General features: G+C 51.8%; 1 protein-coding gene across 5 annotated transcripts in view; it reads left to right on the top strand.

Annotated features, from left to right (window-relative positions):
- Positions 1–12678, top strand: part of TRAPPC10 (trafficking protein particle complex 10) — a 70511-nt gene that overhangs the window by 34438 nt on the left and 23395 nt on the right. For all 5 annotated transcript variants that reach the window (XM_032494802.1, XM_032494775.1, XM_032494869.1 and 2 more), the window contains 7 exons: positions 1678–1925; positions 7107–7253; positions 7895–8009; positions 8856–8932; positions 9723–9814; positions 11871–12011; positions 12289–12401. In XM_032494802.1, the coding sequence (XP_032350693.1) occupies positions 1678–1925; positions 7107–7253; positions 7895–8009; positions 8856–8932; positions 9723–9814; positions 11871–12011; positions 12289–12401 (933 nt within the window). The remainder of the gene's footprint in view (positions 1–1677; positions 1926–7106; positions 7254–7894; positions 8010–8855; positions 8933–9722; positions 9815–11870; positions 12012–12288; positions 12402–12678) is intronic.

The following is a 12678-nucleotide window of genomic DNA, read 5'->3' as shown; positions in this document are numbered from 1 at the left end:
GTGAGAGGTGTCTTAGTTGGGGGTCCTTTTTGAGAGCCCTTGTCACAGTGTCTGAAGAAAGGAGTGATGCTGGGAGACCGGTAGGGACGTGCAGTGCTGGGGCAGTTACGTGAGCCGTGGGCACCGTCCTTGTCCTGGAGTGGTGAGGTGTCCCCAGCTGAGCCCCACTCCCTGACAGGTCCATGCAGTTCAGGTTGGGACCTCCTGCTCTGCTAAGACACACATACAGATGTGTGCCCAGAGCAAAGGGTTTACCGATCAGGTTTAAAACATTTAGAAGCGGTAAAATGACAAATCTTGCCTTTTACCAGCTCACATTATACATCCATGTCTCAGATAGCTTGTATAGTTGTTACATTGTCTTTCACACAATTTCTTTGTTCTCTCAGTTTTAAAATAAATCTGGGGCAATTTAAAATTCAGAAGTAAGCCTGGACCAACTTTTGCAGCTAAATGGTAAGATTGTTCATTTTTGTTCGTCACACAGCAGATACTTCCTGAGAGGCCAAGGTGTGCCAGGTACTGCTCTAAATACAGTAGGAACAGAGCAGAATTCCTTCTTCCGTGGAGTTTACATGAAGGGGAGGCAGGCACAGAAAGTCAGTATGTGGCTTAAAGTCCAGTGGTGAGGATCTGAGTGCAGGCTGCAGGAGAGGACACGGTGCTGGGGAGAGACGGTTGGTCCGGGAGGTAACGTTGGCACCGAGGCCTGACCGAGGTGTAGGAGTGAGCCAGGAGGGTGCTGGGATGGGGGGGTCCCCGACCAAGGGACCTGCTGGGGTAGGGGCTGACGGGTGGGGCAGACCCCTCTGTCAGGGCACTGCAGCAGCTCTGAGTTCAGATCAGTGAAGGGTGCTGCTGCAGCCGGCATGTCAGATGCTCCCTGACATCCCGCTGACCGCACTGCGTGCGCCAGCACTGAGCCACGTCCTGGTGTGAACATAGAGTGAGATGGTTATGACTCCTCTCCCAGAGTAAGAAAAACAGGTTAAACTGTTTTCATGAAGATTGAATGACTTGTTATCGTAGCTTCTCTTGTTTAAGATCACATTTAAGCCTTAGGGCTATCAGTTAAAATCGGGGGGCCTTGCTGGAAATTTCTGACAGTTGAGAATTTTCCCCCTCTGCTTCCCGCTGCTATGTCTTCCTTGTGCCTCCTGTCCCTTCCTCGAGGGGCATGACTCAAGTAGTGGACATGGTTGGAGACAGACATTTAAGGAAGTAAGGAGAAGTGTGAGGTGAAGGAAGATAAGACAGACCAGCACAGTCACATGGCCAGGCCGCTCCCCAGCTCCCGCCTGGGCCTCATGCCTTCTCTTGGAGCTGACTGACCCCAGAGCCTGAGCTGTCCCTGACCCTTGGCCCAGCCATCTCTGATTGCATCTTGACCTGACCATGGCCTCCTGGGCCCAGTACAACGTTGTGCCTTGTGGCCTCCGTCCCGTTCCCCTGTGCTCATCACCAAATGCCAGGTCCTGAGCGGGTGTCCTTGTGGTAACCACCCTGTCCCCACATCACTGGTCCGGGTCCCCAAAAACTGGAGGGGCGGGCCGGCGCCCAGGGACCAACCAGCCTCTAAGCTGCCCGTCAGTCCCTGGGGGCCACAGTCCTGCGCAGGAATCTCAGTGAGGTGGACGGATCTGCAGTCAGCGCCTTTCATGCTGTGTGTTTGTTTAGATGGTGCCAACTGGCTGACTTTTTTCTGCCAGCCGGTGAAGAGCTGGAATGGACTGATCCTCCGAAAGCCCATAGATATGGAGAAGCGCGAATTGATACAGAGGCAAGAAGCCACCCTGTTAGATCTGCGCAGTTACCTGTTCTCTCGCCAGTGCACCCTGCTCCTCTTCCTGCAGAGGCCGTGGGAGGTGGCTCAGCGCGCCCTCGAGCTGCTGCACAGCTGTGTGCAGGAGCTGGAGCTCTTGGACGTGAGTCGTCTCTTTCCCAGTCTGCCCTTCCTGACCGTGACCCGGAACTCTGAACCTTCAGTCCTGACATTGAACTGTGTGTGCTTAGGAAAGAGTGTTCTTTCTGAATGTCCTTCACTTTTTACTATATTATTTGCATAGTTACTCTATACTGATTCATGAATTGCTTGAAAATGTAACTTCTGCTCTCAGCATGTGGAGTTCACGTTGGCCCAGAACGAGCCTCTTAGGTCAGTTTCTTAATGTAATTTTTTAAAGTAACTTTGGCTTATTCTCTGGGAGCTGGTCTTCACTGATGAGGATTACTCACCCGATGGACACGTAGGATTAGGTTTTGTAGGTGGACATTGATTTGATTTTAGAACTGTCTTTTCAGATAAGTGGTTGAAGGTACCCATGTGAGTGGCACACAACACGCTGTGCACGGTGATGAGTAGCACCAAGTATACTGGAGACACGTTGTGAACACGTGTGTGCACGTGTGGGTGAGAGAAGCGAGTTAGTGAGGCCTGAAGCAGTTTATTTGTAGTGAAATACTTGCCTTTAAAGAGCGCCACCCCCCGTGCTGCTGAACTCTTTTCCTGCCCGTAGGCTCAGGCACACTTAGTGAGGCCAGCGAGCTTCTGTGCCTGTCCGGTCTGGGGGCTCTCAGCTTTTTTATTTCAGTGACCTCTTTACCCAGAAGAATATACAAAGTGTTACACACGGAACGTGCACACGGAGTGTCTTGTGCCATTTCGCAGGACTCACAGGCAGCCCCGCCCCGTTCCCCGGCTGAGAACTGTGCGAATGGTCTAATGCCACTGTGCAAACGGGGACAGTGGGTCTGGAAGTGGTTAGACGGCCTACCAGTAACACAGCCGTCCCTGAGCCAGGTCACCCTGCCGCCCTCCACTCCTGGCTGCCAGCGGCAGTTACGGGAGGCCCAGTGTGAGCAGCGGTAGGGAGGGTCTGCACAATTTAGAAACTCCTGCTGTGTGTTCCCTGGACAGCTAAGTAACAGGCTCGACTCTGAGGAGACGTAAACGCTTCTAAAAACCCAAGTGAAGAGAAATTATTTTAATGTCTAAAAATGAAGTGTCTTGCGTAGCTGAGTCAAAAAATTGAGAATCTGACTTTTTATCAAATTATTTTTCTTCCTCGGACATCTGATCAAGCACATGAGGAGAAACAACATTTTCCAGCCAGTAGATTTCGATCACCTGCTTTAGCTGCTCCGCTCTCTCCGTGCTAACTGGGGAGGGGGCAGGTCTCATTAACAGGGCAAGGCTGCCTGTGTTCGGGGGTGCCTAGAGATTTCACTGTTCACACTGGGCACTTTCAAATTGACCCCAGGGGGGTGTCTTAGGAAGGACGCAGCTTGGGGCAGGCGTGGGAAACCGTGGAGGGTGGTGTGGAGCCGGTCTCTTTAGTGCCGGGCCCAGCTCCTCACAAATTTGAGGATTTAAGAACCTTTTTCAGATTTTTTTTTCTTGCCTTAGAAAGTTGACTAGTAGTGGGGCTGCCAGGCTGCAGAGAGGAGAGGAGAGGACGCGGTGAGAGGCCGGGCTCTCCGGGCAAGGAAGGAGCCCCCCGGCATCCGGAAGCTGGGCGGGAGGAGCCGTGGCCTCGGGACACACCGCTCCTGGGCAGGCGGCGTGAAGCCAGGAGAGTGGACGTGGGAGGCCGGCTAGGGGCAGCCTGTGTGGTGCGGGAGTGGTGATGCCTTTTCCTCCGGGGTCCCTGCTGCCGTTGCTCCTCTCATTCTGTGTGTGGGCACGGTGCGGTGGCCACAGGGAAGACGCATGGTTTCCCGCTCGCCCACTGCCCAGCGCGGCCCGTGTCCCGAGTTCTGTAGAAGTAGCTGGAATGGGTCAGCCTTTGGGCTAGAAAGAGAACCTCCGGGGAGGTGATGGGCCCCGGGGCCCGGGATGCCCGGAGATGCCCGTGGCTGGTGGGGGGGCGGCGGGCTGGGTCTAGGCGCTCGTCCCCCGGCGTGGCTGGAGATGAGCCGTGTGCTCTGTGCCCCTCGCGTCAGGGTGCTACTTCCCCGCGCCTCCCTTTGCTGAGTGACGTGGTCCTTATCATCACTGTCTCCCCGAGTGGAGGGCTCCCCACTCGCCACACTGTGGAGCTTTCATTTTAGTGGAACAAGTAGACCAAGTCAGAATCCCCAGGTAGATGTGGCTTCAGTGGCAGGTGCAGAGAGAATGCGTTTCAGGCAGAGAAAAGTAACTTGTATTTAAAGAGCTCTAGAGGAACTTAGTCCTGCTAGAACTTAGGTGGAAAGGGAGGACTTGGACAGAGGCTACTGGAAGCCAGATTCTGAAGGGAGATTGTGAAAGTGTCATCTTGAAAGTTGGATTTTGTTCTGTAGCTAGTAGGGAGCCATCGTTGGCTTTGCAGGTGGGGTGCCACGAAAGGCGTGAGGACCTGGGGGGTGGGGGGCAGAGAGAAGCAAAGACTTGGACGGAGGCCCAGGGAAGAGGGAGAGACTTCTGCCATAATCTAGGGAGAAGGGTGAGGTCCAAACTAAGGTGGTTGGGGTAGATTCTGAATAAACAGTAAAAAAAATTTACTCAAGGAATAAATGGTTCTGAGTCAACTGAATATCTGTCTCACACCATACACAATGAACTCCAGGTGGAGTTTTAGTCTAAATATGAAAGGCAAAACAGGAAAGCTTCTGAAAGGTAATATGGGAGAATATCTTCATGACCTTGGGGTTAGCAGGTGCGCCTTAGACAGGACTGAAAAGCGCTAACCGGGAAGGCAGGGCAGGAGAGGCTGGGCTGTGGGGAAACCCAAGCGCCCCTTCGTCAGTAGATGCGGCAGAGTGGGTGGGAGGGCAGCCCGGGTGGGAGAGAGGGCCCGCAGGCTGTGGAGTCGAGAGGCCTCCACCCAGAATATGTCAACAAGTCCTGCAGACCAGCTTAAAAGACTGACGCATCGGTGGAAAACAGACAGAAGAAGGTATCCAGGTGGGCAGGAAGCGTGTGCAGGGCGCTCAGCCTCGTTGACCCTAGTGAGACGCAGGCTGAAACCACGGTGACGTGCCAGCACCCCCGCCCGGAGTGGCCAGCAGGGAAAGGCCTGACAAGGGTCAGTGAGCTGGTGGAGGAACCGGAGCGCCTTTCTCGAGGCGAATGGGGTTGAGCCAAATGTGTGCACGCCCTGTGAGCCGGCAGTTTCACCCCAAGTCACAGAAACACAGGTGTGCCTGGAGACAGCGCAGAGGCGCTCGTGGCAGCATTGTTCATGATCACTAGAAACTGGAAATAACCCAAATGTCCATCACGTGCAAGGGGAGCAGTGGCCGCGGCTGTTCAGGCAGCAGACGAGCACCCAGCAGTGGCAGCAGCGCACTTGTGGTGGGCGAGTCTTCCAAATGTAAAGTTCTGGCACCAAAGGACCCTGCATTTTGTTTCGTGTGTGCAGAGTTCAAGATTAAGCAGAAGTGGTCTGTTGGGAGGCGTCTGGCCGGTGGTGGCTCCATGCAGGGGACGGCGGCTGGCAGGGAGCTGGGGGGCGACTGCACCTGTGACCAGCGAGGGGGGCCACTTTGGGGTTCACTTAGGATGCAGGTTTTTTAGCGTTTGTGTTACGTAAAAAAAGTAGGTTTCACAAAAGAGAATGATAAGAATGCCTTTAATTTTAGGCTTAGAAAACAGTAAAACAGCTTTGCTGTTACTGGTAATGCTGGTATCAGAAGAGGAGGAGGCTTTAAGAAGACTGAAGAATACCTACTAAGAAATTAGTTTTTAAAGTGTATTGCTCACAAAAGAGGTGATCAGGCGACCCAGAAGTCTGGAAAGGTGCTCAGTCGGCATCCTTCTCATCAGGGCGTGTGAGTCGTCCAGAGACGCTGAGGGCACCGCCGGTGCCGAACGGGGCGGCGGAGCTGCGAGCTCTTCTGGTGCTTGGCCCGCGGTGGGCAGTGGCTTCTCTCTGTCAGGTTTGGGTGGCTTTCAGAGGGACGTGCACCGCCACTGTCTACAGACGGGTGGCTCCTGGGTGAGACCACGTGGGCCGCTTGGCAGCCTCGTGTGTTTGTTGCGGTGTTTGCTTCCTCCAGGGCTGCATGCCAGGCGGTGCCCGCCCTGGTGTGACTGGCGGAGGGACGTGCTCCGACCGGGGCCCCGGGCTGCAGCCTTCCCACCAGCTCCTGTGCCTCCCTTCGAGTGCGGCCCATTGTCCGGGCAAGAAAGTTGTACCACTTTCTGAAAGTAGCTTCTGATCACATACGTTTTTTTTTATACTGAGTTTTCTTCTCAAAGGACCTAAGTAGTTTATCTCATTTTTCAAAGACTGGCCAGTTCAGCGTTTATAGGGACATTTCATGGCATTCTCTGGTTCTTTACATTTGGTTCCAGGTCCTTTTATCTGTGCTCAGGGTGTGCTGTTGAGGGAGTCCTTACATAAGTCCATCTCGTCGGCATCAGGTAGCTTCTCACTTGTCGCCAGCTACAGCATCACCACTGTGTCCCCGTTTGGAATAGTACCAATGACCATAATCTCACCAAAACTGGGGTACAGTATGGGGTACCTCATGATATCAGTGCCACCAGGGAGACAGGCAGCACTGCCAGCTAGAAGCGTTCAGGTGCCATTGGCTGTGAGACACAGTCCTGTGTCGGAGACGCTGAGACGTGGGGGGGCCCGTCTTAGAGCCGGGCCTGTGGGGCTGGTGCTTTTGAGGTTCTGCCAATACGACACTTACTCTATCACGTCTCTGAGCAACGGGAGCTCTCTTTTACACACATAATTACACCTAAGAATTAATGGTAATTCTTAAATATCATCTACTATCTACTTACTATTCAGATTTCTAGTGTTGAACATGCCCCTTCTGACATGTGACCCAGCGGCCACCCGAGATCTTAGCTCCGCCTTCACCTTACGTGCCCCTAACCTGAGAGGTGGTCGGTTTTCGACCTTAGAGTGAGGGATGTTAGTCAGCCTTTTTGTAGGCTTCTTTTCTTAACAAGCGTTTAAAATCTATCGTTGAAAGTGACACTGGTGCTGAGTCAACGTGGTCATCAGGAGCATGACCCAGACAGCACGTCTGGGCATGGGGCGTCCCCCCCCCCCCCCCGCCCGGCGCTCTCCCAGGGCTGGGGCTGCTGCTGGACGGGGCAGACGAGGGCGCGCGGGCTCGGGCCCTTTCCCCGAGCGCTGTCCTCACGCCCGCGCTGCCCCCAGGTCTCCGTCCCGCCCGGCGCTCTGGACTGCTGGGTGTTCCTGAGCTGTCTGGAGGTGCTGCAGAGGATCGAAGGTTGCTGTGACCGGGTGCAGATAGACTCCAACATTGCCCACACCGTGGGTTTGTGGAGCTACGCCACCGAGAAGGTAACTGCCAGCGTGCAGACGTGAGCTGTGTCCCTGGGCTGTGCCTCCGGGGCGGGGTGAGCTGTGGGGAGCGTGTTGGTCACTTAGCCTCGGGCGGGTCTAGTTGCTTTAGGGCGTGTCTGGCAGCAGCTGGACCAAGTGGTTCCCCGTGAGTGTCACTGGATTCAGCCGGGGTCAGTGCTGTGCTTGTGCCGAAGGCAGGACTCAGGAACGGGGTGGGGGCCACCACAGGGCGAAGTGTGAAGCCTCCTGTAGCGTGGAGTGGCCTCTGCTTAATCAGGTGGTGGCTGCCCCACGTGCCGCAGGAAGGCCTGCTGGGGGGGTCGCGTGGGGCAGGCAGCGTGGGAGACCCTGGGGAGGGGGTTGTGTGGGGCAAGCGGTGTGGGAGACCCTGAAAGCCTGGGGGGAGGCGTGGGCTGGGAGCGGCCACCTCAGGGTGACTCAGAGTTACCATGCTTAGGAGGTTTGAGTGTGAAGCAGCCCCAGTGAGGTGCATTTTTGTATTCAAGTGAGAGTTATGTGGGTAGGAAAGCGACATTTCTTCCAGGATTTAGTTTGGATTTTATTTTTGCATTGCAATTTATAAATCCTCTGCTGACTCTTAGGGCAAAGTCAGTGAACGTTTGTGTTTATCTCAACAGCTGAAGTCCTTGGGCTACCTGTGTGGGCTTGTGTCTGAGAAGGGCCCTAACTCAGAAGACCTCAACAGGACAGTTGACCTTTTGGCGGGCTTGGGAGCCGAGCGACCAGAAACAGGTACCTTCTGGGATGTTCCTGTGCACGCGGTGGAAAGTACTGAGAACGTCGGCTGTAACTGGGCGTGTATGACTTAGGTTCTGGCAAGGTAGCTACTCACCGCTTGGGAAATCGTACTCATTGTTAGCTGGCCAGATTAATGCATGGAGTATTTTACCTTTTAGTAACATAAAGAAATGTTAGAAATAGTTTAAGAAATTGGAGGGACTCTTAAAAACGTGCCTGAGTTTCCCACAGGCTTAAGTGAGCTCCCTGTGACTTTTCACAGCCCACGTGAGGTTTAAACGCACCAGTCTCCCTCTGAACTACAGGTGATGTATTTTTTTTTAACTATATGGCCAGACAGATCCTTTTATTCAGTAAATTACTCCTAGGTAATAAAGCACTTGAGCATGACTAATTTTTCTTGGTACGAACATAGAGAAGAGTGTGGTTTAGCAAAGCTGCTGCTTAAGTACAGAAATCCTAGTGACCTGAAAGGACTCCTACTGAATTGAGTAGGTTTGTTAGGGAAAATGTGTTACATGTGTATTAATTATACTGTTTCAGCTTGGGATCGCTTCACATCACTTTGGAAGTAATTCAGTTCTTTGGAGGATTTGTAATACATACTTAAAAAAATTCTAGTCTCAAAGATAAAAGTATTACGTGAAGGGTTGAGACTATTTTGTGAATATATTACCTGGACACGGATGTGAGTGGTGACACAGCTCCAGCTGGCATGGGTGTCTGTGATCTCCACAAGCATCAGGTGGAGTCCTCTACCTGTGGCATTTGGGGCTGAATGTAAAACACACATGATGGGCATGATGGTGCTGAAACAGGACTCATTTCTTTCTCTTTAAGCCAACACAGCTCAGAGTCCTTATAAGAAACTCAAAGAAGCATTGTCATCAGTAGAAGCTTTTGAAAAACACTACTTAGTAAGTATTACAGATGTTCCCTGCCCACCCGTGGCAGACAGCCCGTCTCCCTGAGACTTTGCTGGTACATGAGCTTTTGAATTGGTAATAAGCTGGTGTTTGGGAACCCCCTCTTGTTGGCCTTATAAGTTTCTTTGGTACCCTAGGGAGTTGCGGATGAAATCTGTAATTAGCAGTTTCATTAGATCAGACCAGAAAGGATCGTTGCTTCTTAGTATCCATGGTACCGTAATTAGGCATAAAGCATCTCTGGATGTTCATAATCTTGTTCACAGTGGTACTGCTATTCAGTAGAACGGAAATTGTAAGAAAGGACAGTAAATGGTTTTCTGTGTGCAGAGGAATAATCTGAACCTGAGCAGAGCTGTTGTGCCTGGTTTCAAAGGACTTGAATTTGGGAGAGCTTAGAGAGCAGTGCAGTGGAGGCGCGGCGAACCATTTGCTTTCTCACGTCATGGAAAACTCAAGAGCATCTGACAGTAGTCTGTAATTTTATCTCTGTTATCCACAATGTGAGAAAAATATCAAAATGTTACCCACATACGGAAAATACTTTGAAAAAAGTGAATATTCTGTGCTGCTGAGTTCATATTTCTTTTATTATCATGCTTCATAATTTATATACAAGTTAATGACTTTGTATAAATCACTATCACATAAAAACTCAATGCAAAAATAGATGCAAAGTAAAATATTAGTGACAAAGTCTTTTGCTTTAGCTTTGGGTAAATAAATGTAAGTTTTGTCTAGCATTAAAATTCCAGAATTACTTGCTTTTTCTTTCCCACAGGACTTGTCCCATGCTACCATTGAAATGTATACGAGCATCGGGAGGATTCGATCTGCTAAGTTCATTGGAAAGGATCTGGCAGAGTTTTACATGTAATTGAATTTGAACTTTAACTTGAATTTCAGACATTTCACATGTATGGTGAGAGGTTTTCTATGTGGGAGGAAACACGAAGTGTACGTAACTTTTAAAATGAAAAATGTAAACTGTTCACCAGTCATCATCATTTTCAAAGAAAATTTCTTTTGAAAGCCAGAGAGTTCAGCTTATTACCCTGAATAGTTGTTACTGATCTGCTTCTTTTATTAACTTAGTGAACTTACATAATCTCATATATGTAGGTAAGATATATATAATATTATCTGCAGTAAAATGTAGTGTTATTATGAAATCTAAAGAGCTGTGAGACAACACGTATGAATCCACACCCAATGGCAAGTCATGTGTGTCATGGATTCTCACGTGTTGCTCTGTAGCACTCTGTCTGGTTTCTGTCACACGCCTCCCAGGAGGATGGACAGCCTCGAGGTCAGTGATGGGAAGCACGTGTGTGACCAGGCGAGCGCCAGGGCTGAGCTGTGACTGACGGGCAGCCACTGGGTCCAGGCACTGTGAACATTTCCAGTCTGGCTCCCGCTTTACAGTTGGGTTCCAGAGAAGAGACTCAGAGCTTGGCCTGTTTCTCGTGTGTTTGATGAAATCAGCCTGTCAAAGAGCAGAATCTGGCTGGCAGTGTAACTGCTGTTTCAAAGCACTGGGAAGGGAGAGAAATTGTGAGGGAGAGATGTTTAGGTTTTCTTAGAAGAAATGTGTGTTTGAAATGAAGTCTATAATTAGTAAAGTAATTTCACTAGGTGGAGCAAGAAAGAATCATTTATTTTAAATGATCGAGGGGCCTGTGAAGAGGTAGGTCCTCTAAGTGACCTTCCTCGTTTTCTAGATGTGGTTGGAGCGGGTAGCCAGCCACACAGCTAATCAATGTCGGGGCTGGAGCCGGGCTCTCCTGAGCCCCCACCAGGTGCAGCTGAGGAGCGGTTATTAGCTAACAGAGCAAAGAAGCCACACCCTCAGGTGCTGGGAGTTGAGCCCACCCGAGGCTTGGACTGTGCTGCGAGGGCACTGGCCTGCTAGGGAGACCTGGGCCCTGCTTCCAGCCTGACCACAGACTGGCTGGGTGCCCCTCGGCCTGTGCCTCCAGGGGCTGGATGACAGAGGGTCTCCCTTCCAGCTCTGGAACATAAGAGTCTTTGGCTAGAGATGGTAACCAAAGAGGCAGTGACCCTTTTAAAGATAGGGGTGGGAGAGGGCCGTGGAAGTCTAGAAAAATCCATGCATGTAATTTGATAGGTTTGAAGTGCATTTGAGAATGTGGGAACGCTCGTTCCTTCCAGAGTAAGGTCATGAAGACTGGCTGTTTCCTGGGACGCCTGGCGAGCGAGGGCTGCTTAGTGTTGACCTCTGTAGCCCCGCGCCTGTTGGCCCTGGAAGTTTCTTTGGTACTTTTGGGAAAGGCCAGGGGATCCGTATTGTTGCTGAAGCTTTGGAAAGTGCTCATTAACTGTGTTAAACTTTGTTTTATCCTGAACATCTTCAGGGTGTAAATTGGGACAGGGAAGATCTTTTGGGTGGAATGTGTTGCTGTTTAAATTCTTCATGGTTCTCTGTAAATAAACCTGCTCAGTGCTATTTGTGGGTCTCGGAGGCAACCCTGACTCATGTCTCAGTGGGTCCACACAAGCTGCCCTGTGTCTCCTTGTGTGGGGCGTGGCACCGAGCCCCGAGTCCGTGGCTCCCTCCATAACTAGTTGTGCACCTGTGGACAAACTCTTCACCTTCTTTTACGCTGGGTGTTCCTGAGTCAGCGTGAAATAGTGAGTGGTGCCCTCACTTTCTTGTCTGAAGGCTCAGATCCGAAAGCTCTCTGACTGACGTGTGATGCTGGGCAGACGGCGTGCGGGCCCGCACCCTGAGCGCACTTCCCAGACCGCGCCATGTGTCCTGCTTTCACGTTCTGTCCCATACAGGGGACTGCTCACCTGTGTCTGCGCAGGCTGTGAAGGGCGGAGGAGGGAGAGGCACGGAGGGCTGTGTCTGAGTCTGGCGCTTTTTATGACTCATAATGAAAGCTTCTGTGTGTTGATTTGCAAGGAGGAAGAAGTCCCCACAAAAGGCAGAAGTCTATCTTCAGGGAGCGCTGAAGAATTACCTGGCTGAGGGCTGGGCCCTGCCTGTCACGCACACAAGGAAGCAGCTAGCCGAATGTCAAAAGCGCCTCGGACAAATTGAGAAGTATCCTTTAAGTTGAACACGGTCGTGAAATGGGAAAGTCACTTTCCGTCTGCACGGTGGCAGTGCCCACGGCCGAGTGCTTGATAAGTACCTGATAGTTAGGAGAGAAAAGCTGCCTTGACGCACGGGCCTTGATGGGTAGCAGATGACGCCCCGTCATTAGGTCTGACCTCGTAACCTAGAGCAGGGCTGCCTGGCAGGCCGCGCCGGGGCAGTGGGGGCTGCGCGCGGCTCCCGCAGCGTGGGGTCCTCTCAGGCCCCTTGACTGTCCGCTCAGCTACCTGCAGACCAGCAGCCTCTTAGCCAGCGACTGTCACCTGACCGAGGAGGAGCGGGAGTCCTTCTGCAGGGAGATACTCAGCTTTGCCGGCCGGCAGACGGACAGCCCAGGTGAGGCGCAGGTTCACAACTGTCGTGTGAGACATTTCACATTTTGTGGAGAAGTAGAAAGAGTAACGCAACGTGTATGTGACGTGTGCTGGCCACTTAGGCTCGGCAGTTGTTGACGTTCCGCTGTGTAGGGAACGGGCGTTGGGTATTCCTTTCTTCTTACTTTCTCCTTTTTGCCGGACGTCAGAGCCACTCCAGACCTCGGGTACCTCTTCACCCTGAGGCAGTTTAGCATCTTCTGAAAACAAGGGCGGTCCCCCAGCCACCCTGCCCAGGG

The sequence above is a fragment of the Camelus ferus genome, chromosome 1 (genome assembly GCF_009834535.1).
Source record: "Camelus ferus isolate YT-003-E chromosome 1, BCGSAC_Cfer_1.0, whole genome shotgun sequence".
In the NCBI taxonomy this organism is placed as follows: Eukaryota; Metazoa; Chordata; class Mammalia; order Artiodactyla; family Camelidae; genus Camelus; species Camelus ferus.
Note: the sequence above shows the minus strand (reverse complement) of the source record. Positions and strands in the feature narration are given on the sequence as shown.